Source organism: Salmo salar, chromosome ssa28, assembly GCF_905237065.1.
Source record: "Salmo salar chromosome ssa28, Ssal_v3.1, whole genome shotgun sequence".
In the NCBI taxonomy this organism is placed as follows: domain Eukaryota; kingdom Metazoa; phylum Chordata; class Actinopteri; order Salmoniformes; family Salmonidae; genus Salmo; species Salmo salar.
In genome coordinates, this window is record NC_059469.1 from 15,724,662 (window position 1) to 15,752,175 (window position 27,514).

General features: G+C 45.2%; 1 protein-coding gene across 12 annotated transcripts in view; it reads right to left on the reverse strand.

Moving 5' to 3' along the window:
* Positions 1 to 27,514, reverse strand: part of trrap (transformation/transcription domain-associated protein) — an 89,183-nt gene that overhangs the window by 47,799 nt on the left and 13,870 nt on the right. For 5 of the 12 annotated variants that reach the window (XM_045710316.1, XM_045710315.1, XM_045710309.1 and 2 more), the window contains exons 21-47: positions 25,683 to 25,834; positions 22,765 to 22,964; positions 22,332 to 22,549; positions 21,908 to 22,105; positions 21,501 to 21,761; positions 20,091 to 20,252; positions 19,768 to 19,864; positions 19,422 to 19,543; positions 18,057 to 18,227; positions 17,863 to 17,931; positions 17,071 to 17,091; positions 16,367 to 16,486; positions 16,036 to 16,155; positions 15,637 to 15,801; positions 12,919 to 13,160; positions 12,358 to 12,556; positions 10,484 to 10,612; positions 9,561 to 9,827; positions 9,075 to 9,281; positions 8,167 to 8,325; positions 7,873 to 8,040; positions 7,604 to 7,714; positions 6,574 to 6,720; positions 5,418 to 5,631; positions 5,094 to 5,222; positions 4,244 to 4,393; positions 514 to 576 (exon numbers count right to left, since the gene is read on the reverse strand). In XM_045710316.1, the coding sequence (XP_045566272.1) occupies positions 514 to 576; positions 4,244 to 4,393; positions 5,094 to 5,222; positions 5,418 to 5,631; positions 6,574 to 6,720; positions 7,604 to 7,714; positions 7,873 to 8,040; positions 8,167 to 8,325; positions 9,075 to 9,281; positions 9,561 to 9,827; positions 10,484 to 10,612; positions 12,358 to 12,556; positions 12,919 to 13,160; positions 15,637 to 15,801; positions 16,036 to 16,155; positions 16,367 to 16,486; positions 17,071 to 17,091; positions 17,863 to 17,931; positions 18,057 to 18,227; positions 19,422 to 19,543; positions 19,768 to 19,864; positions 20,091 to 20,252; positions 21,501 to 21,761; positions 21,908 to 22,105; positions 22,332 to 22,549; positions 22,765 to 22,964; positions 25,683 to 25,834 (4,261 nt within the window). The remainder of the gene's footprint in view (positions 1 to 513; positions 577 to 4,243; positions 4,394 to 5,093; positions 5,223 to 5,417; positions 5,632 to 6,573; positions 6,721 to 7,603; positions 7,715 to 7,872; positions 8,041 to 8,166; positions 8,326 to 9,074; positions 9,282 to 9,560; positions 9,828 to 10,483; positions 10,613 to 12,357; positions 12,557 to 12,918; positions 13,161 to 15,636; positions 15,802 to 16,035; positions 16,156 to 16,366; positions 16,487 to 17,070; positions 17,092 to 17,862; positions 17,932 to 18,056; positions 18,228 to 19,421; positions 19,544 to 19,767; positions 19,865 to 20,090; positions 20,253 to 21,500; positions 21,762 to 21,907; positions 22,106 to 22,331; positions 22,550 to 22,764; positions 22,965 to 25,682; positions 25,835 to 27,514) is intronic. The other 7 variants (XM_045710317.1, XM_045710312.1, XM_045710311.1 and 4 more) reach the window with 6 other exon arrangements.

Below are 27,514 nucleotides of genomic sequence, written 5' to 3' on the forward strand. Positions count from 1 at the left end.
GGGTTTCTGGAGGTGTCCGGAACACACACACATTGTGATTTGACTGCTACACCCTCTCATCTCAGTGTCACACATAAGGAAATCCAACTGTTTCTAGGGGGTGCCAAGGTCAGCCAGCTGAAATGTCACCCCTGTTTGATGAAGGCTAACTAAGGAAGACTGTATTATAGAACTGGGAGAACAATAATGGCTGATGACTGGAGGAAATGGAGCAGAGAACCAGGCCGTGTAAGAAGTAACCTGATGCCATCCCACCTGGGCTGCTGGCGCTGGGTAACACATCTATTGGGAGACCTGGGACTGGTGGGCCTGAGTATGTGGTAAAAGGTGTGTGTGTGTTAAGGCTCCAGAGTGCAACCATTTAGTCGCATTTTAAGTCCCTTTGACTTGGCTGTGCGAGTTAAATGTTGAAATGGTCGCATCTCATTCAACTCCCTATTTTTCAAAACCATGATTTGGTCAAACAGAGTTATCCTGATTCCTACAATGAACGTGTCTGATCTGCCCCTGTACCTGTTTCGCTGGCGGCTGCTGTGATGAGCGAGCCACTCTCACTCCCTCTCCCTCCTGTGCGCTCTAGAGGGAGAGAAAAATGTGTTCTGATTGCGCAACATTTCAAACTGTAAAATTGTTTTGAAAGCACAATGTTTGTTGGATAGAGGATCCCAGCTTGCTGTAGGTATAACATTTATTTCTCAATATTTGAGTGATTGGCACCGTTTACAGCTTTAAGATACAGAGCGCATGCGCGAGTGCATACCGCAGTGTTTTGTGAGTCAGTGCATACCGGTAGGCCTATATAAGTCACTCGGGTGGCTTCGTTTTGTTGTTGGGACAATTAATTTACTGTTATATTAAATCAATTACATGGCTAACTAGCAGCCATAGTATATTTATTTAGTAAATGTATATTTATCTGGCAAATGTTTTTTTTAATTTCCACTTCCTTAAGAGGTGAATTAGTCCCAAATGAATTAGCCGACAGCAGGGATCAACAACTAGATTCAGCCGTGGGACGACTTTTTCTGAGAGGATGGTCTGAGGACCGGAATATATTTACAGATACTTTGTAGAGTGAAAGTTGACCGCAAGAAGTCAAAACATATATATTTGGCTAAAACATCATTTCTAACCTGCTTACATTTGTATAGATCACATATAAAGTGCCTTCAGAAAGTATTCACACCCCTTGACTTTTTCCACATGTTGTAGTGTTACAGGCAGGGGTTGGAACCAAAAACAAGTTATTTTAAAAGCATGGGAACCAGTTAACATTATTTTGTGTTCATGACTCCCCCCCCAAGTACAAAAACTCAAGACAAGTTCATATTTCAAATCTAGCTCCTAAACTTAGGCAGCATTATGTGTAATGTAACAGAGTCGTGGTCAAGGGCTAGCTCTGGTCAAACTCTAAGCAAACTCTTTGAAGTTTAAAAACATTAAAAGTTCCTCCATAAAAGCAACTCCTCTGTAGGTATAACTCTATGGGCCTAACTCAGATAATGCATGAGTTAGGCCCAAGCAAGATGCCCAGCGTTCACCTCACCCGCAAAATTTCAGTCGTATGTCCAACCCTACACTAGACTTGTCCATCCAATGCATGTACATAGCTTGCCCACTCCTTAGCAAGCTGCTCTATCCATTGGTGAAGTAATGTAAGAGGTTTAAAAAGGAACAAAACATTTTTTTATAAAACATTTTACCGGTTCCTAAGTTTGTTTTGCTGGTCGGAACGGGGGAAAAATAATATAATTTTGGTTCCAACTCCTAGTTAGAGTGAATTTAAAATGGATTAAATTGAGATTATCACGGGCCTACACACAATACCCCGTAATGTCAAAGTGGAATTATGGTCATTTTTTTATGAATTAAAAATGAAAAGCGGAAAGGTCCTCAGTCAATAAGTATTCAACCCCTTTGCCATGGCAAGCCTAAATAAGTTCAGGAGAAAAAATGTGCTTAACAAGTCACATAATAAGTTGCATGGACTCACTATATGCAATAGCATTTAACATGTTTTTGAATTACTTCCTCATCTCTGTACCCCACACATTCAATTATCTGTTAGGTCCCTCGGTTGAGCAGTGACATTCAAACACAGATTCAACCAAAGACCAGGGAGGTTTACCACTGTCTCGCAAAGAAGGGCACCTACTGGTAAAAGGGTAAAAATAAAAAAGCAGATATTGAATATCCCTTTGAGCATGGTGATGTTATTAATTACACTTTGGATGGTGTATTCATACACCCAGTCACTACAAAGACACATGTGTCCTTAACTCAGTTGCCGGAGAGGAAGGAAACTGCTCAGGGATTTCACCATGAGGCCAATGATGACTTTAAAACAGTTACAGAGTTTAATGGCTATGAAATGAGAAAACGGAGGATGGATCAACAACATTTTAGTTACTCCACAATAGTAACCTAATTGAGAGAGTGAAGGAGGAAGCCTGTACAGAACACTAATATTTTGCATCCGGTTTGCAATAAGGCACTCAAGTAAAACTGCAAAAAAAAGTGGCAAAGAAATTAAGTTTATGTCCTGAATACAAAGCGTTATGTTTGGGATAAATCCAACAACACGTCACTGAGTACTACTTCATATTTTCAAGCATGGTGTTGGCTGCATCATGCTTTCCAACAGACACTGGGAGATAAATCACCTTTCAGCAGGACAATAACCTAAAACACAATGCCAAACATACACTGGAGTTGCTTACCAAGACGATATTGAATGTTCCTGAGTGGGCTAGTTACAGTTTTGACTTAAATCAAGTTGAAAATCTATGACAAGACTTGAAAATGGCTGTCTAGCAATGATCAACCAACTTGACAGAGCTTGAAGAATTTAAAAAATAATAATGTGCAAATATTGTACAATTCAGGTGTGCAAAGCTCTACGAGACTTACCCAGAAAGACTCAACTGTAATCGGTACCAAAGATGATTCTAACATTTATAGACTCAGGGGGTTGAATACATATTTAATCAAGGATATATTCGTGTTTTTTAGCCATGTTTTTCTTTACAAATGTTATAATTTTTCTTCAACTTTTACATTTGAGTACTTTGTGGAGATCACTGGCAACAAAAAAAAAAGACAAATAAATGTTAATATTTTTTTCTTCTTCATTTTAACAAAATGTGGAAAAAGTCAACGGGTGTGAATACTTTCTGAAGGCACCATGTCTCTACTATGTGTGGGAATCCTGTAAAACACAGTTCCAAAATTAAAACAATTTGGAGTGGATTTGCTGGTGTTTAGTATTAATAAATCCAAATATAAATAAATTAAATGTAAAAAATAATAATTTAAAATCACCCACAGGCCACCAGTTGGCCTACTGCATGTGATATTAGTGGACTAAAAAGATTTAGGCAAATGAATCTATTGAACAAAATAAAAAAATAATTCACTTCTATTTTGACGGTAAAACAAACTCAGTGTACAAAACATTAGCAACACCTTCCTAATATTGATTTGCACCCCTTTTTCCCCTCAGAACAGCCTCAATTCATCGGGGAATGGACTCTACAAGATGTCGAAAGCGTTCCACAGGGATGCTGGCTCATGTGGACTACAATGCTTCCCACAGTTGTGTGAAGTTGGCTGGATGTCCTTTGGGTGGTGGACCATTAGTGACACACACAGGAAACTGCTGAGCATGATAAGTCAATCTGCAACGCTGCTTGGTTTTCAAACCGGTGCGCATGGCACCTACTACCATACTCCGTTCTAAGGCACTTAAATCTTTTGTCTTGCCCATTCACCCTCTGAATGGCACACATACACAATCCATGTCTCAAGCCTTAAAAATCCTTCTTTAACCATCCTCCTCCCCTTCATCTACACTGATTTAAGCGGATTTAACAAGAGACACCAATAAGGGATCATAGCTTTCACCTGGATAGTCTGTCATGGAAAGAGCAAGTGTTCCTAATGTTTTGTACACTCAGTGTATAGCAACAATAGCCTAACTGTCAACAAAAAATACATGACAACCACTGATTTAAGTTGGACATGTTAGACGAAAACATTTTTAGCACCGTGAATAATTTATGAGAGGATTACGGGGGAAAAATGTATTGCGTGACACTGCGGCAAAATTTCGGTGCGACCAAATGATGGGCTGGTGCCACCAACTGAAAAAGTAAGTAGCTCCAGTGAAACCAGGGGGAAAGTTAGTCTGGAGCCCTGTGTGTTAGTGTCTCTGAACGCGTGTGAGTCTGTGTGTATTCCCAACCTGTGCTGGCCTCGGTGGGCCCGGGGGTGGCCTGCTGGGGACTGAGGTGTTCTCGGACCATCTTTTGCAGCGAGCGCATAAACACAGAGATGAGCCTGTCAATGTAGCTGGAGTTGTAACTACAAGCCGACTTCAGAATCATCAACGTACCTGGGAGAGAGAGAAAAATACATCTGAGACAATGCCACTGTCTCCCACACTAAAGACGTTTTTGGAGGAAATCGAACCAAATTACAGAAAAAGCATCGGTCTCCTGTAGAGGGGAGACGAATGTTACAATGTCACCGTCGGCGAGACATGCATCATACCAGCAGTGTGTGTGTGTGTGTGTGTGTGTGTGTGTAACACAACCCCTCAAGGAGAGGACAGGGTATGAAAGCAGTTATTGACCACTTTTGCCATTTCGGGAAACGGTATCAAATAGCGTTACCTTTAGAGTGTTCTCCAATAGCCATCTCACTTTGTGCCACTTAAATAAATAATGCCACCTCCATGTAAATTGAGACTTTATTCTCATGCATGAAAAATAAGCTTTTCAGAAAAACTTCTGACATCTGGTTTAAACGTGATATTAGAAGTAGTGAAAGAGAAAAATCTGGCTTTACCTCCACAGACTGACTGACCTGTGCTGCACCGTTCATTTAACCAAACGAGCTGTTAACCCACCCAGCATAGACCACTGCTTTAGATTTAAACGACACACCTGCTCCTCTAATTACTGGATAGAGAGATGGTGTGTGCAGGCGCGCCTGAGAGAGCGAGAGCATGAATGATTGAGTGAATGAGTGCAAGGGAGAATAGGAGACCGACAGAGAAAGTAAAAGTGTCTTGGTTCTGGTAGGTGTCTTACCAAACAGCTGTGTTGGGTTAGCACTGCTGGTGGCCTTCTCATAGTTGGTGAGGCCCTCGTAGATTACTTTCCCCACCGCTGCATACAGACACTCCAACTCTTCATACTTAGACGCCACAGTTGACGTGCCTGGGAGAGGAACAGAAAAAGGCAACATATTTGATTATAGTAGAATGAAGTTTGGCTTATCGACTCAAAAAGCAGCTTCCCAAATAGGCGTGTCTGCAGCTGGTTCTTTTTGGGTCAACGGGGTCACAGGAAAAGTCCTAAAGGTATGTCACAGCAGACACCAGTCTGGGATCTACTAACACAGCTGGGACTCACTGGGCTCGGTGGGGAATACGCTCATCAGTCTGGATAGCAGAGAGTGGACGGCCCGCAGGACTTTGGTGTTGCCGCAGGTCATGCAGGCAGCAATGCCCCTCTGGAGGGGCTTGAAGTGGGTTAGGATGGCTGGGGACTGGAGTACCGTCAGCAGGAAGCACAGGATCTCCAGGCCAGTACAGATGTTAGAGAAGTTAGCCTGGGCTGGCTGCTCCTGGAGGAGGGAAGAGAGGGAGAGGTGGAGAGAAATAGAATGTGAGTGCAGGGTAATACGTCAATCCTTTTGGAGTGCTGTCAATTTCACTCTATCTAGTAGAGAGGGAGGAGAGATAGAAAGATGATTTGGAGCAGACCATTTGGTCTAATGTGTAATAATGAACAAGGTGACTCGGTTGATAAGGCTCTGGTTTAAGTTAAACGGTATTGATTCAGCGCTGCAGGAACAGAATAAGGCCTAGTCTCTGGTGTGTTTCAGATAGAGGTGTGTGTGTGTGATGCCCTCTCCCGCGGTCCCTTTAATGACTGACATGGCAGTACAATGAGATGAGAAAAGGCAATCTGATTTACAGCATTGTTCATTGGTCTGGATAAGACTGCTGGACATGTACTGTTCAGTCCCACCCCCAGGTAAGGTTGGGGCTCAGTTTGAGGGGGGTTGCAGTGACCCACAGAGAGAAAAACAATCATTGTCAGACATTTGGGGTTGCCCTCAGATAACCTTGTCTTAGGAAGCTTATGAATAGGGAGGAGGAGTGGAGGACGGGACACAGTCAAGTCAGTCCGGGTGGATTTACTTTAGTTATCTCTCCTACACTGAGTGAGGCTGCTGCTTCAAATAATGACTAAATAATGACAGGGAAGTGATAAGGGACAAAGGAATTAAAATAGGAAGACAAACTTAGGAGCTGAGGAAAACAACGGCCTTAAGGCCAAATCCCAGGAGGAAACTTGGCAAGAACACACTTCGGTTACTCACTCATTGAAAACACAGCTCCACATGGTGGATTTGAGCTGATGCAAGTATGATGTGAGTATTACAAATCATTTCTGGGAGGCATGATAAAGCAATTTTGACCGGAAGAGAAGTAAAACCTCAAATGTGAAACCAAAATCAACAACTAGAAAGCTAGAAGTGGAGATTTCTGTGAAGCCTTACCACAGTCATGAGGAGTTTGTCAAACCACTGTAGTTTGAGCTCAGCTCTGGGCCACATGTCAGGGCGGAGGGCAGTCTTCATCAGGCTGACACAGCGACGGGACAGGAGCTCACCTGGAGACCCCGCCACGTTGGCACTGTCATTGACCTGGAGGACACATCATAAACATCATGTTACAGGTTGTTCCATTTATGTTTAGAGGTTAGAGGGATTGGTGTCACCTCGTTAGTCAGTATACGTTACACCTGTGCTGGTTGCCATCTTGTTAAATGGGAAGGTGTTTGACCTGTGCTGGCCCAGGTGCTAATTAAGAGCTGCTGGCCCAGTGCTCCAGTTGTCTAGAGAGATGTGGAGGGTCAACACCTTTAGTTGGCTCTCCCTCGTTTGATTTCTAGAAAGACAATCCTTCATCTTATCTTCCCTGTCTACATCATTTTGCTCCTCCTTTTGGTTTGCTTCCTGTCTTTAAGTTTGGTGTAGGTTTTTCCTTTGTTTGCCTCTTAGTGCACACTCATTGTGGGTGTCTTTCAGGTCCCGGTTGTTGTTGCTAATCAACTTTCAGTGGACTCTCCCATGAGTGTATTTCAGAACCCCTCCTAAAACCCCACTTTGTTTGTTTGTTCGTTCATCAGTGACTTTGTTAGTTCCACTTCTGTTTGAGTAACCTTGTTTTTCTTGGGGAAAGTAACAATCATTATCGTCTTCCATTGAAAATAGACAGAGGTTAATTAAGGGTCCTCGGGTCTTGTGAAACAAAATGGAGAAAAAGCAGCAGCTGTTTCAGTGTCAGACAATTGTAATATAAGTAAAATGAAGCACATTCAGAGACGGCTACACACGGCAATTATGTACAATGGTGCCCAGAGGAGGTGGTGACATTCTTTCCTGGTTCTATTTCAGGTAAAGCCCACAGATCCAGAACCAAGGACATGTCCCTCTGCAAGTCCAGGGGTGAACATCTGCTGCTGCTACCGGGGAGGGGGGTACCTAGGGCACTGTGTAAGCAAGGTGATCATGACAAAAGTGTTACCTGGCAGGCGATGCGGATGAGGAAGTTGACCACGGTGTCTGTGTGTTGTTTCTCCACTGGCTTGGTGAGGAGAGTCTCTGTTACCGGCATCGATGTACTGCGGCCAAACACCTACACACACACACACACACACGGGACAGGGTGAGGTCAAACACGCATGCATATTCCACCTAGCCAATCAGAAGGCATGGTGGAGCTGTTCCCTAGACCCATCAGGGTTTCCTGATCATGTGACTGGAGAAAATAATCTGTTCCCTGCTGATACATACACTTGTGCTGGGCGGTGTTACCGCGGCGACAGCTCCAGTGGCGGTACGGAACCTCTTGACGTCCTGTCCGGCAGCAGAGTCCATAGAGAGGCCTCTCTTCACCCCCCCAGTACCGCCTGCACTGGTCCCCTCACCACTACCACCTGGGTCGGCCCCCTCCGCCTCCGGCTAGGAAAAAGGAATCAAATATCAAAGTCTACTTTCTACAGTTGTAAAAGGAAGAGTAGGAGAAACAATTAACGTGTTCTTTCCTCAAATAATTATCCATGTCATTAAATGTGTCTGCACGCGTACCAGTGCGTCTTTGATCCTCTGTAGTTCCCACTTGATGACAACCTCAGCCAGGTCCACTGCCAGCTTCCTCTGTTCAATAGTCACACTGGGGGTGAAGCCCAGACGCTGCATGGCACTGATCATGTGCTGCACCAGGTGGTGACGCACCGGGTAGTACACCTGGGGACGGGGACGGGGAGGGATGCGTGGTTAGACACCACATGGGAGAAAACAGTGGGACAGGGGAAATACCTTGTGTGTGTTCATCTAGGCCACACAGGTATGCTCGAGACTCTAGATACCATCAATCTAAACTCTGACAAAGCCCACACACTTATTAGGCCTATACTTAGCCAGAGCACACACACTCAAACCCCAAAAGGGTCAAGTGCAGAGACGCACAGACACAAACGCTCTGAAGAGGGTGCTTCTATGACACTCCTATCGGAGTGCTGTCAGCATTGTCAGAGATGATTAGAGCTGTTCAGATGGAGTGATTATCTCCGATGGGTGACAGTGACTTCTCAACCCCAGACAGAAAGCACAGCTAAGCCCTGTCTACATGCATACACACTGCACAGAGAGTGAGATGAGCTTCCTGTCCGAGTGCAATCTACACTGTCAGAGATCATCAGATGGAGACACACACACACACGTCCATCATGACAGACTCATCTCTCCAGGGTAATGATGATATGAGTGGTCTCGGTCAGAGAGCAGTGTGTCAAAGTGCCACAGTTCAATCTAGAATGAACTTGACCAGGCGTCAGTCTACAGTTCTGAACAGCTGGCTGGGATCATAATGACAAAGGGTGTAGGAAGCACAAGGGGGGGAAACCCATAGAATTAGTAGATTCTATAAAGTAGAATTATACAGAAAAATCCACCCTGCGTGCTAGGATGTGTGTGTGTGAGTGTTTGTTACGCACTCTGAAGTGCTGGACGATAAGGTGCAGTATATGGACCAGTTGAGGGACGGTGTGTCCCTCCTCCACGATGATCTTGCGTGTCCAGTGGGTCAGCATCTGGTGTCCGTCCTCCATGCGGGCTGGCACGGCCGGGGTCAAGATGGCCATAGCCTGGCGGACTATAGCCCTGGCCTCCATAGTGTGGGCCTTCAGCAGGCTGTGGAACACCTAGATACACGCACAGGTGGAAGAAATATGACCCATGTCAAATGTAAAACGTTACTTTTGGGGGCATAAATCAGTGAGCGGATATCCTTTGTAAATTGGATTATGTAGCCTAAAAACAGGCCAGCAACCTCCAAGAATGGTGCCGGTCAAGTGCCCTCCACATCAATGTGGACAAGACTGATAATCAGCTGATAATCGATGGCAACAACCTGCCACAATATATTCATTATAAGCTATTTCACAGAAAATTCCAACTATATTTTTAAAAAGTAAAGTAACCTGCAGTACGATCTTCTTGTGGATGGCGAACTTGGCGATGATGTGTGCCAGGAGCAGGTGGCCGCTGTACTTGCAGGCAGGGTCAACACAGGCCTTGGGCAGCAGGCATGGCCAGGCGAAGGTCATGAGGCGCCGCAGCTTGCTGTTCCGGGACTTGTTGTTGTCGTGGATGTGGTGGGGGGCGTGCTCCACCAGGAGAGTAGAGAACTGGAGCAGGTAGATACGGAGGGAATCTAGGAGGTCTGCCTGCTTTTCTGGATCCAGGACCTATAAGGGAGAGAAGATGGATGTATTACATATTTCTATCCTTCAAGACATTTCTTTCCAGAGAGAAGATGTACATTCTATAGGTATTTTTAAACAAAGCAACTGATATAATTTAATAAATACAATATAATCAGATTTTGGGGGGGAGCGACAAGTTGTTTTTGGAAGTGGCATTTTCCACAAAGACTTAAAATGCATAATTTGTCATGTAGAGAGGAGGAGAGAGGAAATGACTTTAAAACCCAACCAGACGATCAGATCCATACTAGGTCTGGTGTTGGTCAGACAGTGAGTCAGAGACTATGATTAGATCGTGTTCAAGACAAACAAAACAGTGACCTTTACTGTTGCCACGGTGACAGTACTGCCAGGCAGGCCAGGACATTACACACTGCTCTGATGGATGGACAGAGTGATGAGAGGAGAGAGGGCAATAGGATGAGATCAGGAAGAGGGGGCAAGATGGGCAAGGGAAGAGAGGGATGAGAGGAGAAAGGGAGAAGACGATCAGAATAAGAGGAAAAAAAGAGGTAGTGATGGATGTAACAAATGATGAAGGAGAAAGGGATGAAAAGAGGAGAGAAGGACGGGGTGTAGAGAAAGGATGGGCCATCCATGAAGAGTCTTGAGGGCGAGGCGGCGGTTGGTTTTTATACCTTGGTGATGAAGACGCTGGTGATGCTCTCGGAGTTGTCTCCCTCGGGGTTGGGCGGTCCCAGAAGCTGCTCCCCCTCCCCCTTCTCAAAGCTGTACAGGAACGCTGGGTTCAGGATGTGCTGCAACACCTGGGACAGGTTGTAATAACAGAGCCACACTTAAAAGAAGGGAACTTCTCTAACTTCACTAATGGGTGTGGTCTTTTTTTAAAGGTCTATAGAGGAGATAAGAGCAGGAAATGTCAGTTAAATAAAATCCCACGTTGTTTAAAAAACATAAAAATACACATTTACAATGGTCATTTAGCAGACAATCTGATCCAGAGCGACTTAGTCAAATCTTTCAATCAAAAATAAATCAATAAAAAGTACAACTTAATAATTTAAACTCCTCACAATAATAAGAGCATATATCAATGGTAGACATTAAAGACAAAGGAATGATTAAGCAGTCAGCAGCAGAATAACGGAGCATTTATAGATACCATCTCCTAATGAACTAGTCTCCACCCTATACATCATCCTCTAGGCAGGACATCTTTTAATAGAGGCATCATGTGGCAGCATATGCTCCGACGCTGCCATTAACACACACAGGAACAGATAATAGAGGGAGAGGAAATGCATAGCACCACGCTCTCTTATTTGGTCTCATATGTTCCCATTCATTTAGAGTGTCTGTGATATCAATCATACAGACGTCGCCCAACATTACTTTATTGCCATTAGATGATTAGTGTCCTTCTACAGTGTGCGTCTCTCTCTCTAGCGGAGACATTAGCATTATCTATGAAAGCAGAGGCAGTGCCTGTGGCTGAACCAGAGAGAGAGTGTGAGAGATATGCATTATGTTAAATGGTCCAGATGTTAGGCTAGGGGAGGAGGGCTACTAGAAGAACAGCCCTTTGTTAGCAACAGTGGGCCTAATATTTCACCATATGAGAATATGCCTCTATTTCAGCATCACAAATAGCACCCTATTCCCTATATAGTGCACTACTTTTGACCAGGGCCCATAAAAGTAGTGTGCTATAAAGGGAATAGGGTGCCAGTTGAGACGCACCCTGTGAGTGTGGAGGTCCTGGCTGCTGTTTCAGTTAAGGTGAAATATCCACACCCCATCTGTCTAGTGCTATTGCACAGCACACCCTTTCTCCCTATAGAGCCTTGTTTTCAGGAAAATGCTTAAGACAATGATTCACAGTAGAGATATGGGCGATATGGACAAACACCCATATTGGATAAATTGCCTGAATTGATGCGAGAACGAAAAATAGAACGATAAGTTTATAATATTAATGTGCACTTCAGCTTTTTAGTTAAACTTTCAACTACTTCTAGTAATGTGATGGTTGTAGCCACCAGTCGTACCATTAACAATCACCCATATTAGCTAACCTTGTTCAAGGCAAACTTCACATTTCTCTAGTATCGGCTACTTATTGTAATGAACGATATCAGAAAAATGCCTGCGATAAGTCATCGGTGTGTCAGTGTTGATCATTTTCAGTTTATCGTCCCAGCTCTAAACACACGCAGGCACAAGAACACACACTCAAGCACTAGCACACACACACGGACAGCATCTGCTCTTCGCTAGAGAACAATTAAGAGGATGACTATATGAGCAGCATAATTCATCAGGGGTAGTACTGGCGCTGCACCGCTGAAATTAAAACTCTGCAGTTCAGCAGGGAACACTCACGAGTTTGTGAAGAATATTGCCATTTAATTACACATTTTTTGCTTTTAATATAATGGTCTTTCACCATATATTTGTTGGTGTGAGTGAATGTATTTGAGGGGATGCTGTGTTCCCATATACATCTCTGTGTGTGTGTGAAAGAGTACGAGAGCGAGAATGGGTTGGTTACCTTGGCTTTGAGCTCGTCGTTAAAGTGTGGGTCATTGAACTCTACGAAGCGGAAGAAGAGGGCTCGTTTGTGAGCGATGCTGTAGTTCTTAGGGATCTCCTCCTCCATGTAGTCCTTTAGGAAGGTCATGTTGCACAGGAAACGACCCGTAAACGCCCTCAGCAGCTGGAACAGCAGCTCGATCTCATTGAAGTTTCGTCTGGAGGGGGTGCAAGGAGAGAGGGTGAGTACAAGTACAAATCCTTTGACTTTTGTATAAGTCATACATCAATGTCTGAAGATTTACATGAAAGTTCAAGGTTGCACAGTCAAGGATGCATTTCTCTCAAGCCTCTTGAGTTAAAAAATATTGACAACAGTGGTAGTGCAACTGATGCATATTTGCAGTAGCTGAGCAGGCATTAAGCCAGCACTATCATGGCATGTGTGTGAGGTACATACTTGCAGTAGCTGAGCAGGCATTAAGCCAGCACTATCATGGCATGTGTGTGAGGTACATACTTGCAGTAGCTGAGCAGGCATTAAGCCAGCACTATCATGGCATGTGTGTGAGGTACATACTTGCAGTAGCTGAGCAGGCAGTAGGCCAGCACCATCATGGCGTGTGTGTGAGGTACATACTTGCAGTAGCTGAGCAGGCAGTAGGCCAGCAGCTTGGGCTCCTTCCAGTTGATGGCGGCCATGTTGTCTTTGCGGTGTCGTTCCTGGAAGGCCTCGCTGACCCAGACCCGTCTGAGCTGGCTGACCAGAGAGTGCTGGCCCGCCAACCAGCCCTCCTCATTCTTCACTATGATGCTGATAATCTGAGGAGAGAAAGAGGGGATAGAGAACAGTAGACTCAGGTGTGAGAAGGTATAACAAACTCACTCTGTTGGAAAACATTTGATAGGTGTAAGTAGGGCTGTGATGACATTTTGTCAGCCGGTGATTGTCTAGTCTCACAGTAATTGACTGTTAATTAACAAGCATTTAGCATCTCCTGTCTTCCACACAGCCTACAAGCCACTGATGCAGACCTTAAGAACATCTACATTTTAAAAAGTCTAATAAAACCATGTAATATAGCCTAAACTTCACAATAAATCCATTATTTATTTTAGACAGGTCTAAAGAAACATGATAAGAAAATGTAGTCTATTTCAGAAGAACAGAATAGGATACTCTGAGTTGTCCTTATATTAGGTCCTGATCTGGCTATGCCATATGGCTGTGGGCTACACTAGTTCATTTAGCAGACAAGATTTGCTTAGAATTCCATGGCATTATGTTATAGTATGAAGAATACAATTGAACAAAGCTGAATAAAAGAGAAAGGATATTTCCTCCAAACGATTTGATATGTTCTACAAACGAGTGCGCACATGCGGCTATTCTGTGTTGAGCAGTTAACAAAGAAACAGGTATTCCTATATGCTTAATTTAGAGTTATTAATATAAGTTATTAATGAATGTTCTACAAAGGTTAGGCTATATGTTTAGATGTTTACTACATTGTAAGGCTGCATGATGAGACTAATGATGATTTGAAAAAAGTAGCTTGAAAGACATGAGCTCTGATTAGTTTTTCTGCGCAGGCTGTACACACTACATCAGTCTCTCATTCACAATTTGACAAGCACTTGATAATGCCTAGAATTTCCAGGCAGCATCCCCTTTGTATGGCCATAATGCACCCCCCAAAAAATCCATGCCTTTTACAGCCCTTCTCCCTAAATCCTGCCCGCTTCAAAGCCCTTATCTCACTCACACGGCTCTCCATCATGTGATCTGGTCTTTCTCACAGGCTACAAGTGAAGACGGACATTGGGGACGCAACTGCGCGCATCCTTATCCAATTCTGAGGTGCATTTTGAAGATATTGGAAGAACAGTCCACACTTTGTCAGCCAACAAGATGAGTAGGCCTAACAAACAGCAAAAGCACTAGCCTATGTCAATCTACTATCCCCATAGTACAAAGCTCGACCTATTCTATTCGAGAAATAAATATTCCAAACATAGTCTGGGATAGTTGTGGGATGCGATAGATCCCTAATTAATACAACCACTAGCAACAGATCAGAACATTTAGCTAAAAATGTTGATAGCCTAATAGTTTATTTATTCACATTATAAGCGCAGCAATGCGCACACGGCAGTCGGCTATAAGCGTGAATGTTCCATTAGCATGAAAACACCATTATCAAAAGTGACCGCAAATGCGATTATGCATGTTATGCTTTTATTGTAAAGAAATTGTGCATTTATGGTGAAAATTAACTTACCCAAACTTGAAACTCACGTGCTGCTTATGCATGCCAGTTAGGCTCTACACCCTGTTGTAAAGCGGATAATGTGCTTAAATTTAAAGAAGTTATTTGGCCACTTTAGTTGTGATACAAACCTTATTAAAACATATAGGCCTATGGGCCTACATGAGGTGTGCGACGATGATATGAAAGTCGCAAAAAAAAAGGTATACATTGTTTCTTGCCTGCGCATCATTCACAAGTGATAGTGTGATGGGTGACAATATTAGCACATTGTTGATTTAATATTGTCTTTACATATACTAAATATGTGAAATTTGTTTTGATTTAGAATGGACCATTATAATGCACCTGTCTTGAAATAGGGGCAGCGGGGAAAAAAACACGTCATCTATGCACTTAAATAGCGAATGGACGACGCTTTCCCCATGGTTTATTGTCATGCCAGCCAGGTAGGCTACACTCATTTTCTAAATATAAGCAATGTGCTTAATGTTAAAAAAATAAATACAGTAGGCCTAGCCTATAGAAAGCTGATCGTGCTATTTTTAGTAGAGGCAATCACTCTGTTTTCTCAAGCAATTACATAGTCTATTGAAATGTTGCTTGCGCAACATGAGCTCATGGGCTCTCATGAAGTGTTTGATTAGATTTACAAAGACATTTGCATTGATGTCAGAGTGATTAGAGACAATAGAGTGCTGAGTACCAGGCAGTTAGCAAGTTTGGTAGACTACTAATGACCAGCAGCAGCATCAGAGCTTGGAGAAGCTTAATTACCGAGACTAAACGGTCACGTGGAATTTGACTGCCTTCATGACTGGTGACCGCCGGTGTGGCGGTAATACGATCACAACAGCCCTAGGCGTAAGCGATATGGCTGAAACTAGCCTGTCAGCGGTAGATTAACATGAAGTGTCATGGGGTAAGGAATGTGTGTGTGTGTGTGTGTGTGTGTGTGTGTGTGTGTGTGTGTTGTAATGGAGTGCGCTCGTGTCCATAGCTGTGCATCCGTGTGCGTCCTCACTCACCTTGATGGCCTGGAACTGCAGGTCAAGCCTGGCCGTGTTGGTGGAGGGGGACCCAGGTCTAGCGGTGGCTGCGGTACCAGCAGGGACCAGCAGGGGGGCGAAGCGGCTCGGGTTGGAGGCTAGCACGTCCCTCAGGGGCTTGGCTTCTTTATGCTTCAGGAAACTCTGGAGCACAACAGTGGAGAGGGGATTAAGAGAATGGGAAATATAAGATGTATTTCTTACAGAGATCCATAGAGCAAACTAGCTTAATGAGAACACTTAGAGCAAAATGTTAGCAGCCAAAACGGCACTTGTATTTGGCAATTGGTTTCACACAGGGATTCCTTGACACAGTTAAAGCACGGTAGTGAGACATAATGTGCCTGAGGCTCTTGGGCAGGAGGGCATTTGTCTCACCATGAACATGCGGCTCCACTGTGGGTCATTGAGTGTGGCCTCCATCATGAACAGCTCTACGGTCTGGGACGGGTGACGCGTCAGGAACTTGATCAAGGGCTCCCTGAACGGACTGCCAGCCTGGGGGGGGGAGATCAGTTAACCATGTCCATGACACACAACGATGTGTTGACAATCTAAAAAAAGTGTTCTTTAAATGGACTGAAAAGGAAGTGGAGGGGAACTATAATTCAGGGGTAGATGGAGAGGAAGAATGAGGAGATTAGAGGGAGAGAAAAAGAGAGGGGAGTGGAGGGATGGAGAGAATTGAGGCTAGAGAAGTGCCTAGTACCTCTATAAGCATGGCCCGCTCGGTCTTCATGACCACCTCCAGCAGAGGTTTGACCAGAGTCTGAGGAGCTGCTGGGATCAGGTGGAACAGGTTGATAATGGCCGAACATATCTTCATCTCCTAGAGAGGGAGAGAGGGAAGGTGGAGGTGAGAAAAGAAAATAGTATTAAGTAATCTTTACCAACGTCTTGGACAGACATCTTGATTTTACAGTAACTGTAGAGATACACTAGCCCAATACCAAATGGACCCCTTAGTCCAGCCTAATCCCTAGACACTTTTTGAGATCTGAGAGGATTGGCAAGAGCTCCACGAGTACCTAGGGAGTAGGGGCTAGGGGTCAATTTGGAACTGTGCGACAGGGCATTTCTAAGGGAAGACAGCTTCAGGAGATGAGGAGGTGATGTCACTAGTAGGGGAGTGGTGATTGGTTGTTTTGGAATATGGATGAGAGGGGTTGAGAGTACCATCTACAACTTGCTGACTTCTATGACTTTACTATTAGTGACTCTTATATGACGTTAAAATGAAATGGGAGGGGTAAACTGAGTTGGTATAAAATGTCACAGAACATTTTGATACGGTATAGCACCAGGTAAGGTTAGGTTAAGGTTAAGCAACCAAATACAACAGACAATACAATCCACCAGCACTACCACAACAGTTCAACTATGGGGGGGGGGCAACATTGGACCCAGTCTCACCTCAACGCCCTCCAATGCAGGCTGTGCCGGAACGGAATGGGAGAGAATGGAAAGAGTCAGCAAAGCAGTGTGTGTGTGTGTGGAGGGGGGGTGGGGTGGGGTGTGCATGAAGGATGGCATGGAGTGGAATGAGTGTGTGTGCAAATATTCAGACAGTGGCAAAGACCTGAGAAATCTCAAACATTTTCATACTGAACAAGGGGGGGAAAAAAAGAGGACAATTCATTAAACAAACTGGTATAGTTGTGCTTCCTTCCTTCCTTATCCCTCCATCCACTCTCTACCCCTCCTCATCCCCCTCACTCTACTCGTCATCCCTCTTTCCCCTTATCCCTCCCTGCCCCCCCCCTTCCTCCTCATCTCCTCTCTCCCTGTTCTCCTGTGCGGTTGACCTGGTGGTCCCTGCCTCATTGTCAGTGGCAGCCCTCAAAGAGAAGAGTAGTGGCAGGCGAACAGAGGGCCAATTTACATCTCATTACCACTACGTTTGAGGAGCGCAGAGAGGGGAAGAGAAAAGAAAAGCAGGAAATAATGGATGCTATTTCTGCGGAGGCTGACGGTGGACGGTGCATCTCTCCCCCCTGCAACACCTCTTCTTCCCCTTTACAAGGTTATCTGTCAGAGATAACGAGTGGAGAGACGGTGGCTGGGCTGCTGGCTCTGCGCTCTGGCTGGCGCCTAATTAATCATTGATTGTAATATGGCCACTCACTTCTCATCTGGAGCAGGCCTCACTGAGGAGCTGTCAGGGTGCGTGTGTGTTAAGTCATCTTCCTATGTGTTCATACTCACACTGCCATCGCTGCGCTGGCCTCCCTTGTGAGTTATCACTACCACCTCCATCCACTTCCTGAGGTGTTGCTGAGAGAGAGATGAATCAGATATTTAATAATTCATTTATTAAAATGCATGACTACCTCCATGATGCGTTAATAGCGACTTAATAAATAATGTTTAGTCCAAACTCAGCAGCCTTCCTTCTTTACCATCATCTGGTCACAGAACTTGTCATTGAAGGAGTTGGGGAAGAGGCGTGTGACCGAGGTGAGGCGGTTGACCACATTCAGGGTCAGACTGCGGTAGTCCCCCAGCATCATCAACAGAGGGCGCATGTGGGTGTGGATCTGGTCCACCTCGATGGTGGCCCCTTCCAGGAACTGGGAGACAGAACAAAGAGAAGAAGAAAAAAAACATTCCTTTAAGCATAATCATTTTTCAATTCAGGACATTGTCAGCATGAATCATGGCTTATTCTCACCAACTTTATTTCTCTCTCTCAACCCAAGAGCCCAGTAAAACAGCTCTGGATGATCCAGTGCCTGAGAGAAAGGCCGCAACAATAAGGCCAGGGCCAGTCACACACACACAGGGATGATGCATGGCAGCCACATTAATTCTCCCCTCTTCGCTCAGAACAAACACTCCATCCTGTATCGACCGCTCCCTGGCCACGCTCATTAGTGTTAGGCCAGGGAAGACAGCATGAGAGGAGGCGAGAATGACAGGAGAGAATGGAGGGAGAAATGATTGCTGGATGGAGGGAGAGATGAAGGTGTTGATAGGTAGATTGAGGGTAGGAAGGCTGGAGGTCAGTGTTGCATTGAGGAAGAGGCACATGTAGAGGACATTCATCAATGATTTTGTGATGGAGGGAGAAAAAAGGTGTGCAATGAGGGAATCAAGGAAGAGAAATAGGAAAGGGATGAATGAGGTGATGAGGATAAAAGAAGGGAAGGTAAGTTGCACAACAATGCCTTCAGCCAAAATATATGTCGTCCGTATTTAACCCAAACCCTCTGAATCAGAGAGGTGGGGGGGCTGTCCTTATTTAACCCAAACCCTCTGAATCAGAGAGGTGGGGGGGCTGTCCGTATTTAACCCAAACCCTCTGAATCAGAGAGGTGGGGGGGGCTGTCCGTATTTAACCCAAACCCTCTGAATCAGAGAGGTGGGGGGGCTGTCCGTATTTAACCCAAACCCTCTGAATCAGAGAGGTGGGGGGGCTGTCCGTATTTAACCCAAACCCTCTGAATCAGAGAGGTGGGGGGGCTGTCCGTATTTAACCCAAACCCTCTGAATCAGAGAGGTGGGGGGGCTGTCCGTATTTAACCCAAACCCTCTGAATCAGAGAGGTGGGGGGGCTGTCCGTATTTAACCCAAACCCTCTGAATCAGAGAGGTGGGGGGGCTGTCTTAAAATCGACGTCCACATCATCAGCCCAGGAGCAGTTGTTGGGCAGAACAGCAGATTTGTACACCTTGCCGGCTCAGGGAATTGAACCAGCGACCTTTCCGTTACTGGCCCAACGCTCTTAACCGCTAGGCTACCTGGGAGGTGTGTAATATACTAACCTTCCTCATACAGGCCTCTCCTGCCTCCTGCAGTTCAGAATTGGTAGAGTTGAGGGCTTTGAACAGGGCAGCAATGATCTTCTCTCTGGACTGAGGCAGGTAGTTACAAGCTGCCAGGGCATCTATGCAGACAGAGAACAACTGTCAATTTACTGCTTTATAAAAGACAAAATGTTGGATTAACACATTTGTTTTGAGATGCTGTAGAATAGTAGATGACGAACAAAGCAGAATTAGAAAGAATGTTGTCCCCATTTTGGCAAGTTGATTGTTCTACATGTTGAATGGCAGAATTATTTGGAGTCCTTCAGTGTAGTAAGTACTCCGACTCCTGTCATGTACTCACTAAGGGCAGCGATGCGCAGGGGAACCAGAGAGGGAAGGCTCTTATAGCAGGGCAGTTTCATCAGAGCAGCGTCCTCAGCCTCACACAGGTTCAACAGCTGGAGAAAGAGCAAGAAATGGAATCAATATGGATCAATAGGGGATGGAAATACAGTCAACTCAATACATTGTTAACTCAATAGGGCAAATTGTTTACAACAGTTTGTGATAATTATTGGCTCGGCCACTTTTAAGGTATGAAAACAAAACCTATGATAAACGTTTGACTTTGTGGTAAACTATTCCTTTCAGTCCGTTGCCATGGCTACGCCCATGACCTCTCACCTCTGTGTAGAAGACCTTGTGCTCCATGACATTGAGGTCCATGGTGAAGAGGCGTGGCTGCAGAGTGGTGCAGAAGGTATTTCCCTCCATCAGGCCGATCTGGGCGTTGGCTGGCTGGTGGCGCAGCAGGTGTTTCTTAGGGGGGATCATGTCCTGTAACACCTGTGGGTGGGAGGGGTTATAACAGGTTATAAATCAGCAGGTGTTTCTTAGGGGGGATCATGTCCTGTAACACCTGTGGGTGGGAGGGGTTATAACAGGTTATAAATCAGCAGGTGTTTCTTAGGGGGGATCATGTCCTGTAACACCTGTGGGTGGGAGGGGTTATAACAGGTTATAAATCAGCAGGTGTTTCTTAGGGGGGGATCATGTCCTGTAACACCTGTGGGTGGGAGGGGTTATAACAGGTTATAAATCAGCAGGTGTTTCTTAGGGGGGATCATGTCCTGTAACACCTGTGGGTGGGAGGGGTTATAACAGGTTATAAATCAGCAGGTGTTTCTTAGGGGGGGGATCATGTCCTATAACACCTGTGGGTGGGAGGGGTTATAACAGGTTATAAATCAACAGGTGCTTCTTAGGGGGTCACGTCTGTACACCTGTGGTGGGAGTTTAACAGGTTATAAATCAACAGGTGCTTCTTAAGGGGGGATCCCTATAACACCTGTGGGTGGGAGGTTAAATCAACAGGTGCTTCTTAAGGGGGGGGTCACGTTCTGTAACACCTGGGGTTACAGTCGGGGGGGCGTTACACACAAGGTTAGTTTGTGTTGTGCAGTTGAAATCGCATCCGTGATTCCATTCTTGTTAACCAGTTGGTAATGATCACCAAGACCTTCGTCCCAATATCTGTAGCATGTGTAGAGCAAGGACCATATCTACCACTGATACACACAATATCTGTAGCATGTGTAGAGCAAGGACCATATCTACCACTGATACACACAATATCTGTAGCATGTGTAGAGCAAGGACCATATCTACCACTGATACACACAATATCTGTAGCATGTGTAGAGCAAGGACCATATCTACCACTGATACACACAATATCTGTAGCATGTGTAGAGCAAGGACCATATCTACCACTGCCTAACAGTCACCACTTTATGAGCTACGAAACATCCTGTTTTACCCATTCAATTTCTATGATGGTGAATGCATACATACACACGATAACATACGCACATGTAACACATGGATTTTGTGTTGTAGATATTTGGTAGTAGAGTAGGGGCCTGATGACACACAGTGCATGGTGAATTCTGTAATGAAAGTATTTGAATGTTTTAAAAAATTGGAGAACTGCCTTAATTCTGCCAGACCCCAGGAAGAGTAGCAGCAGCTAATGGGGATCCATAATAAATACAAAATGTGCCACAAAACCCTGGTACAGCATCTTAGACCCACCTCTTTGTGTGGCTCCATGATGATGGTGACACTCTTCCCGGTGACCTGAGCTAGCACCTGCAGGGAGTGCATGGCCTGCTTCCTGACCGTGGAGTTGGGGGAGGTGACCTCTCTCACCAGGTCATGGGTGACCATGTGGAAGGACTTGTCCTGAGCAGCCAGCAGCTCCTCAGTCTTCTCCTCATCCTTCAGAGGGGTGGCACAACGGACCAGGAGCTGCTCCAGTGTGGTCTTAGCCATGGCTACTGCACCGTTAGACACCTGGAGGTCAAACTTTATATATTTAACTATTGTTTTTACCCTCCCCGTAAACACATCTTTCTTTGATTTGATTGTTTTAACCCTGTGTGTCAACACAAATCATACAACTAGGGTCTGCAACAGTTGGTTAACACAGGTAACTGCACCTCTCCAGTGAGGTCCATCATGACGAAGAGCAGAGCCTTGAGGAAGGTGAGTTGGTTCTGCAAGACCCAGATGAGAGGTAGTCTCTCCATCAGGAACTTAATGGACACAACCCCGCCCAGCTTGGCGTACCAGGCCTGCTCATAGCAGCATGCACACAGACGCTCCACGATGTAGGAGAACAGAGGCAGCTGGCACGCCTGGGGACGGAGACGAGAAGGGAGGGGAGAGGGGGGACGAGGGGGAATAGAAAGATTAGCAGAATCAACTCATAGCAAGCACTTATTCACAGACAAAATTGAAAACACTTACAGTAATCAAGACTTCACATCCTACTTAAAACATATCCATTTTTAGAAATCACCACCAGCACGCATTAAAGTGATGCAATCCCACTGGTAAACCCCCAAGCCCCCTTTCACTCACCCTCTCCTTGGACCCCAGGATGATGGAGGCTACGTCGAAGATAACAGCCAGAGCCACCTCTCCTATTTTACACAGCTCCTTTTCCTCGTAGGCCATGCAGATGGCGATGGCGTCGATCAGAACCAGCGGATCCATGCCCTTAGAACCGTTCTCCTCACTGTGGAACATAGCTGTGTTGGGCTGGCTGCCCAACTGGTAGCACTGCAGCAAGAACGGACCTGGGGGTGGGGGAGACCAACACAACAACCATGAGGAGCATAGAGGAGGAGAAAAGAGTGAGAGAAGGAGATACCGAAGGAGAGAGACAAAGAGCTGCAGAGCTTCCAGCCAAATGAGAGAAAAGAAGAGAAGGGTGGAGAGACTGTCAAGTCCAAAAGGTGAGTGGGACAAAAACACAGGGAGAGAGCAGAGAGAGAAAGATTCATTCTCTCACCACACTGCTGAGCGACAGCCACCATGGTGTAGTGTCTGATGAGGCTGGCCACAAAGGGCAGAGCGCTGGGGCGGAGGTCCTTAATGACAGCAGACATGAATGCACCGGTCAGTGCCTGTTCAAAAGTCCTGCGGGCCGGCGTGTCCTGGGCCTTGTAGCGGTGGGAGATGATCACACTAGGGATCCACTTCTCTGTGAAACTGGACATACCACAAAACACACTAAATGAACATGCCGCCATAGGACATTCAATAGACAAAACACTCACATTAACATTTTCCTCACAGTGTTTCCCCTAGGATTTTTTTTCAGGAGGGAAGAGTTAGTGGCGGCCAAGATTTAGCAACGGCTGTGCGCAGCTGCTGAATGCATATACGGGAAACACTGCATCATATGACATTAAAACTGTAATGCATCATTTACAGGGCCTGTCACATCATGTTTTTATCCTGCGGTAAATATCTCTGGGTAAATCATCTGTTGTCTCTGCCAGTCCCTAATAACCCTGAGGATCGACAGACAGACAGTCTTTGTGCCTGACTGGTTGGTATCTGCCTCCCTGTCCCCTCCGACTCTCTCACAAAGCTGTGTTGTTATTTAGCCCTGCTGAAGGGGACAGCTTGGTGTGTGTGTTATTTAGCCCTGCTGAAGGGGACAGCTTGGTGTGTGTGTTATTTAGCCCTGCTGAAGGGGACAGCTTGGTGTGTGTGTTATTTAGCCCTGCTGAAGGGGACAGCTTGGTGTGTGTGTTATTTAGCCCTGCTGAAGGGGACAGCTTGGTGTGTGTGTTATTTAGCCCTGCTGAAGGGGACAGCCTGGTGTGTGTGTTATTTAGCCCTGCTGAAGGGGACAGCCTGGTGTGTGTGTTATTTAGCCCTGCTGAAGGGGACAGCTTGGTGTGTGTGTTATTTAGCCCTGCTGAAGGGGACAGCTTGGTGTGTGTGTTATTTAGCCCTGCTGAAGGGGACAGCTTGGTGTGTGTGTTATTTAGCCCTGCTGAAGGGGACAGCTTGGTGTGTGTGTTATTTAGCCCTGCTGAAGGGGACAGCCTGGTGTGTGTGTTATTTAGCCCTGCTGAAGGGGACAGCTTGGTGTGTGTGTTATTTAGCCCTGCTGAAGGGGACAGCTTGGTGTGTGTGTTATTTAGCCCTGCTGAAGGGGACAGCTTGGTGTGTGTGTTATTTAGCCCTGCTGAAGGGGACAGCTTGGTGTGTGTGTTATTTAGCCCTGCTGAAGGGGACAGCTTGGTGTGTGTGTTATTTAGCCCTGCTGAAGGGGACAGCTTGGTGTGTGTGTTATTTAGCCCTGCTGAAGGGGACAGCTTGGTGTGTGTGTTATTTAGCCCTGCTGAAGGGGACAGCTTGGTGTGTGTGTTATTTAGCCCTGCTGAAGGGGACAGCTTGGTGTGTGTGTTATTTAGCCCTGCTGAAGGGGACAGCTTGGTGTGTGTGTTATTTAGCCCTGCTGAAGGGGACAGCTTGGTGTGTGTGTTATTTAGCCCTGCTGAAGGGGACAGCTTGGTGTGTGTGTTATTTAGCCCTGCTGAAGGGGACAGCTTGGTGTGTGTGTTATTTAGCCCTGCTGAAGGGGACAGCTTGGTGTGTGTGTTATTTAGCCCTGCTGAAGGGGACAGCTTGGTGTGTGTGTTATTTAGCCCTGCTGAAGGGGACAGCTTGGTGTGTGTGTTATTTAGCCCTGCTGAAGGGGACAGCTTGGTGTGTGTGTTATTTAGCCCTGCTGAAGGGGACAGCTTGGTGTGTGTGTTATTTAGCCCTGCTGAAGGGGACAGCTTGGTGTGTGTGTTATTTAGCCCTGCTGAAGGGGACAGCCTGGTGTGTGTGTTATTTAGCCCTGCTGAAGGGGACAGCTTGGTGTGTGTGTTATTTAGCCCTGCTGAAGGGGACAGCTTGGTGTGTGTGTTATTTAGCCCTGCTGAAGGGGACAGCTTGGTGTGTGTGTTATTTAGCCCTGCTGAAGGGGACAGCTTGGTGTGTGTGTTATTTAGCCCTGCTGAAGGGGACAGCTTGGTGTGTGTGTTATTTAGCCCTGCTGAAGGGGACAGCTTGGTGTGTGTGTTATTTAGCCCTGCTGAAGGGGACAGCTTGGTGTGTGTGTTATTTAGCCCTGCTGAAGGGGACAGCCTGGTGTGTGTGTTATTTAGCCCTGCTGAAGGGGACAGCCTGATTTGATTGAGAGGCTGTTTTCTCCATGCTTGAGCTTATGTTTTATAATGCCAGATGCCATGGCTACCCCTGATGGATTGCTCCATTTCATTATCACCATTTAAAATACTTTTGCTTTAGGAGAGGGAGAGGCTGAGAAGGGAGAAGAGGAGGGAGGGAGGGATTTAGGAGAGGGGGGGGGCAGTTAGACAGACTGCCAGACAGACTGCCAGATCAATTTCTGTTCATTTACAGCCCCTGCCACTCTGATGGAGCTCCATTCTCACTTCTTGGCATTTGGTGATATTAAAGAAAAGCTCTGATGCTGGTCACTGAAAGGCCCGTTTCACGGTGACCAACCGGTAAGACAGAGAATGGAGGGAGCGAGAGAGAGAACAGAAGTCATGAATCAAAACATCTGACAGAGGTGGGGGGGGACTGTGTGTGTGTGTGGAGCAGGGAGGAGTGTAAACAGAGAGGGGAAAGTCAATTAGCCCCTGGTGAGGATCAATGATAGTAATGAGACCCACTCTCCTCCCCCCCCTCTGTCTCTCTCTGCCGAAGCATCTATCAGTAATCAGCAGCTGTAACACTTCAGACAGAGCTGATGAAGCAGCTTGACACGTGATGGAAGACATGAGAGAGGAGGGGCAAAGTGGAAGGGAGGGATGGAGAGGGGGATATATGGAGATGAATTAGGGCAGAGGGAGAAAGACCTGAAGTCATATGGGGTTAAGGGTGTTTGTGTAGTCTTACTTGGGGTGAGCCAGTAGCTGGTACAGGGCGTGTTTGTTGTCGTCCAGGCTGGTCATGGCAACCAGGAAACACTTGATGACCTCCCAGGCCTGCCGTCTGTAGTACGGCTCCGTGTTGGCACTCTTCAGACAATCCAGAGCCGTCTCTATAGCCTGCAGGGGAAACGTACACAGAGAGACGTTTACCTTCCAACATCCATACAGACAAGGCTTCAAAATAAGATCCTACAGTAAATCATTTACTTGACCATGGTGGATTCATTATAAGATGAAAGAGCTGGTTTTTGTGAACTTACAAAGGACACTTGACACGCAGTAAAACCAAATGTAAATGTTCAACGCTAGTGCTGAGCGAATAGTGCTTTTTGAAGTCGGTTCGGTTTGATTATTTTAAAAATAAATCACGGTTTTTGATTCTTGTTATTTTTTACATGAAATGCATTATGTGGGTTGAATGCTGTAACAGAATCAAACAATGAATAAAAGCCTCATGATGCTAGTGACTGTCCATTACTGCTTATCACTTATTAACCATCATTTATTCACATTACTTAGGGCCTACTTTAAATCAGATATTTCAGTCGTGTATATTAAAATGGGTTTTATTTGAGGACGTTATTATTTCATTCCAAGTCATCATCTCATCTCCATAGATGTGCTGCCTACGTTGCCTGACAAAAATCACTATTTTAGTAGTTCTTCAAAGTAAATAAGACATACTTTTATGACTGCTGAATACCAACTATCAATCACTTACATCATGTATTTTCAGGCAGAGATACCTCCACGCAACAGCTTTCTATCCCTCATTCTTCTGTCTCTTCTCTCAGTGTCTGCCTGACACTAATATAACAGGCGTTAAAGACAGACCGGCACATAATGGATTATGGTCATTGTAGTTTCAGGTTTTCTGAGCAAAACGTATGTAGCATTTTGTCCTGTTGGAAACTACAACTCCCTAGCAGATTTATCGCTATAGAAACTACGCAATGCTCGCATTGAGCTTACAGAAAAAACAGAAGGAAATGGAATTCAAATAATTGAACTGATGTTCATCAATGAGTTGTTTAAAAACAGAAATATAACTAACATTTCTGTTATTCGCTCAGCACTTCTCAAAACATCCCATTAAAACGACCCTTTGAACCAAGTTAACAAATGTAATATAATCAATTGAAAGTTAAAATAATCTGTGTAGAACAATAAATACCCCAGGGTTCAAGGCTAACATTTCCCCATGATTTGGTGCCCCCCCACACACACAGAAATGTAAATCTGCATCACAATAGAATACATTCAAGTCGTCATCTTATGAAAGTGATAAAGTAATTCACAATGCCTTATTAAGAAGGCTAATCGACTATTGAGATTGTTACATCTAACATGTCAATGCAGGAATAAATGATTGTAAATAGTTTGATATGCAACCTAATGCAGTGAATGTTTTTGGTGTATCCAGAGAAAGGTTTTGTTATATTTTACTGTCAAAACAGGGCTCCAGAATATTAAGATTTTTTTGCCTTAATCTTTATGTTCACTAACAGTATTAAATACTGTATAGGCCTAACTCAATATGTGCTAATTCACCACCCGAGGAAGTGGAAACTCAAAACACGTGATCTAGATCGCCAACTCTAAATATAACCCTAAAAAGAAACTTTGCAATGAGCCCTCGTTCACTTGCGATGGCCAATATGCCATTCCCCATGCACTCCGCATTTCAAAGCCATATCAGATATCATGATCGTAAAACAGGGTGCTTTGAGCCAAGGTTATAGTAAACTAAAACGAAAAAAACACTTGAGTAAACGGAAATAAAATGAACAAACTCAT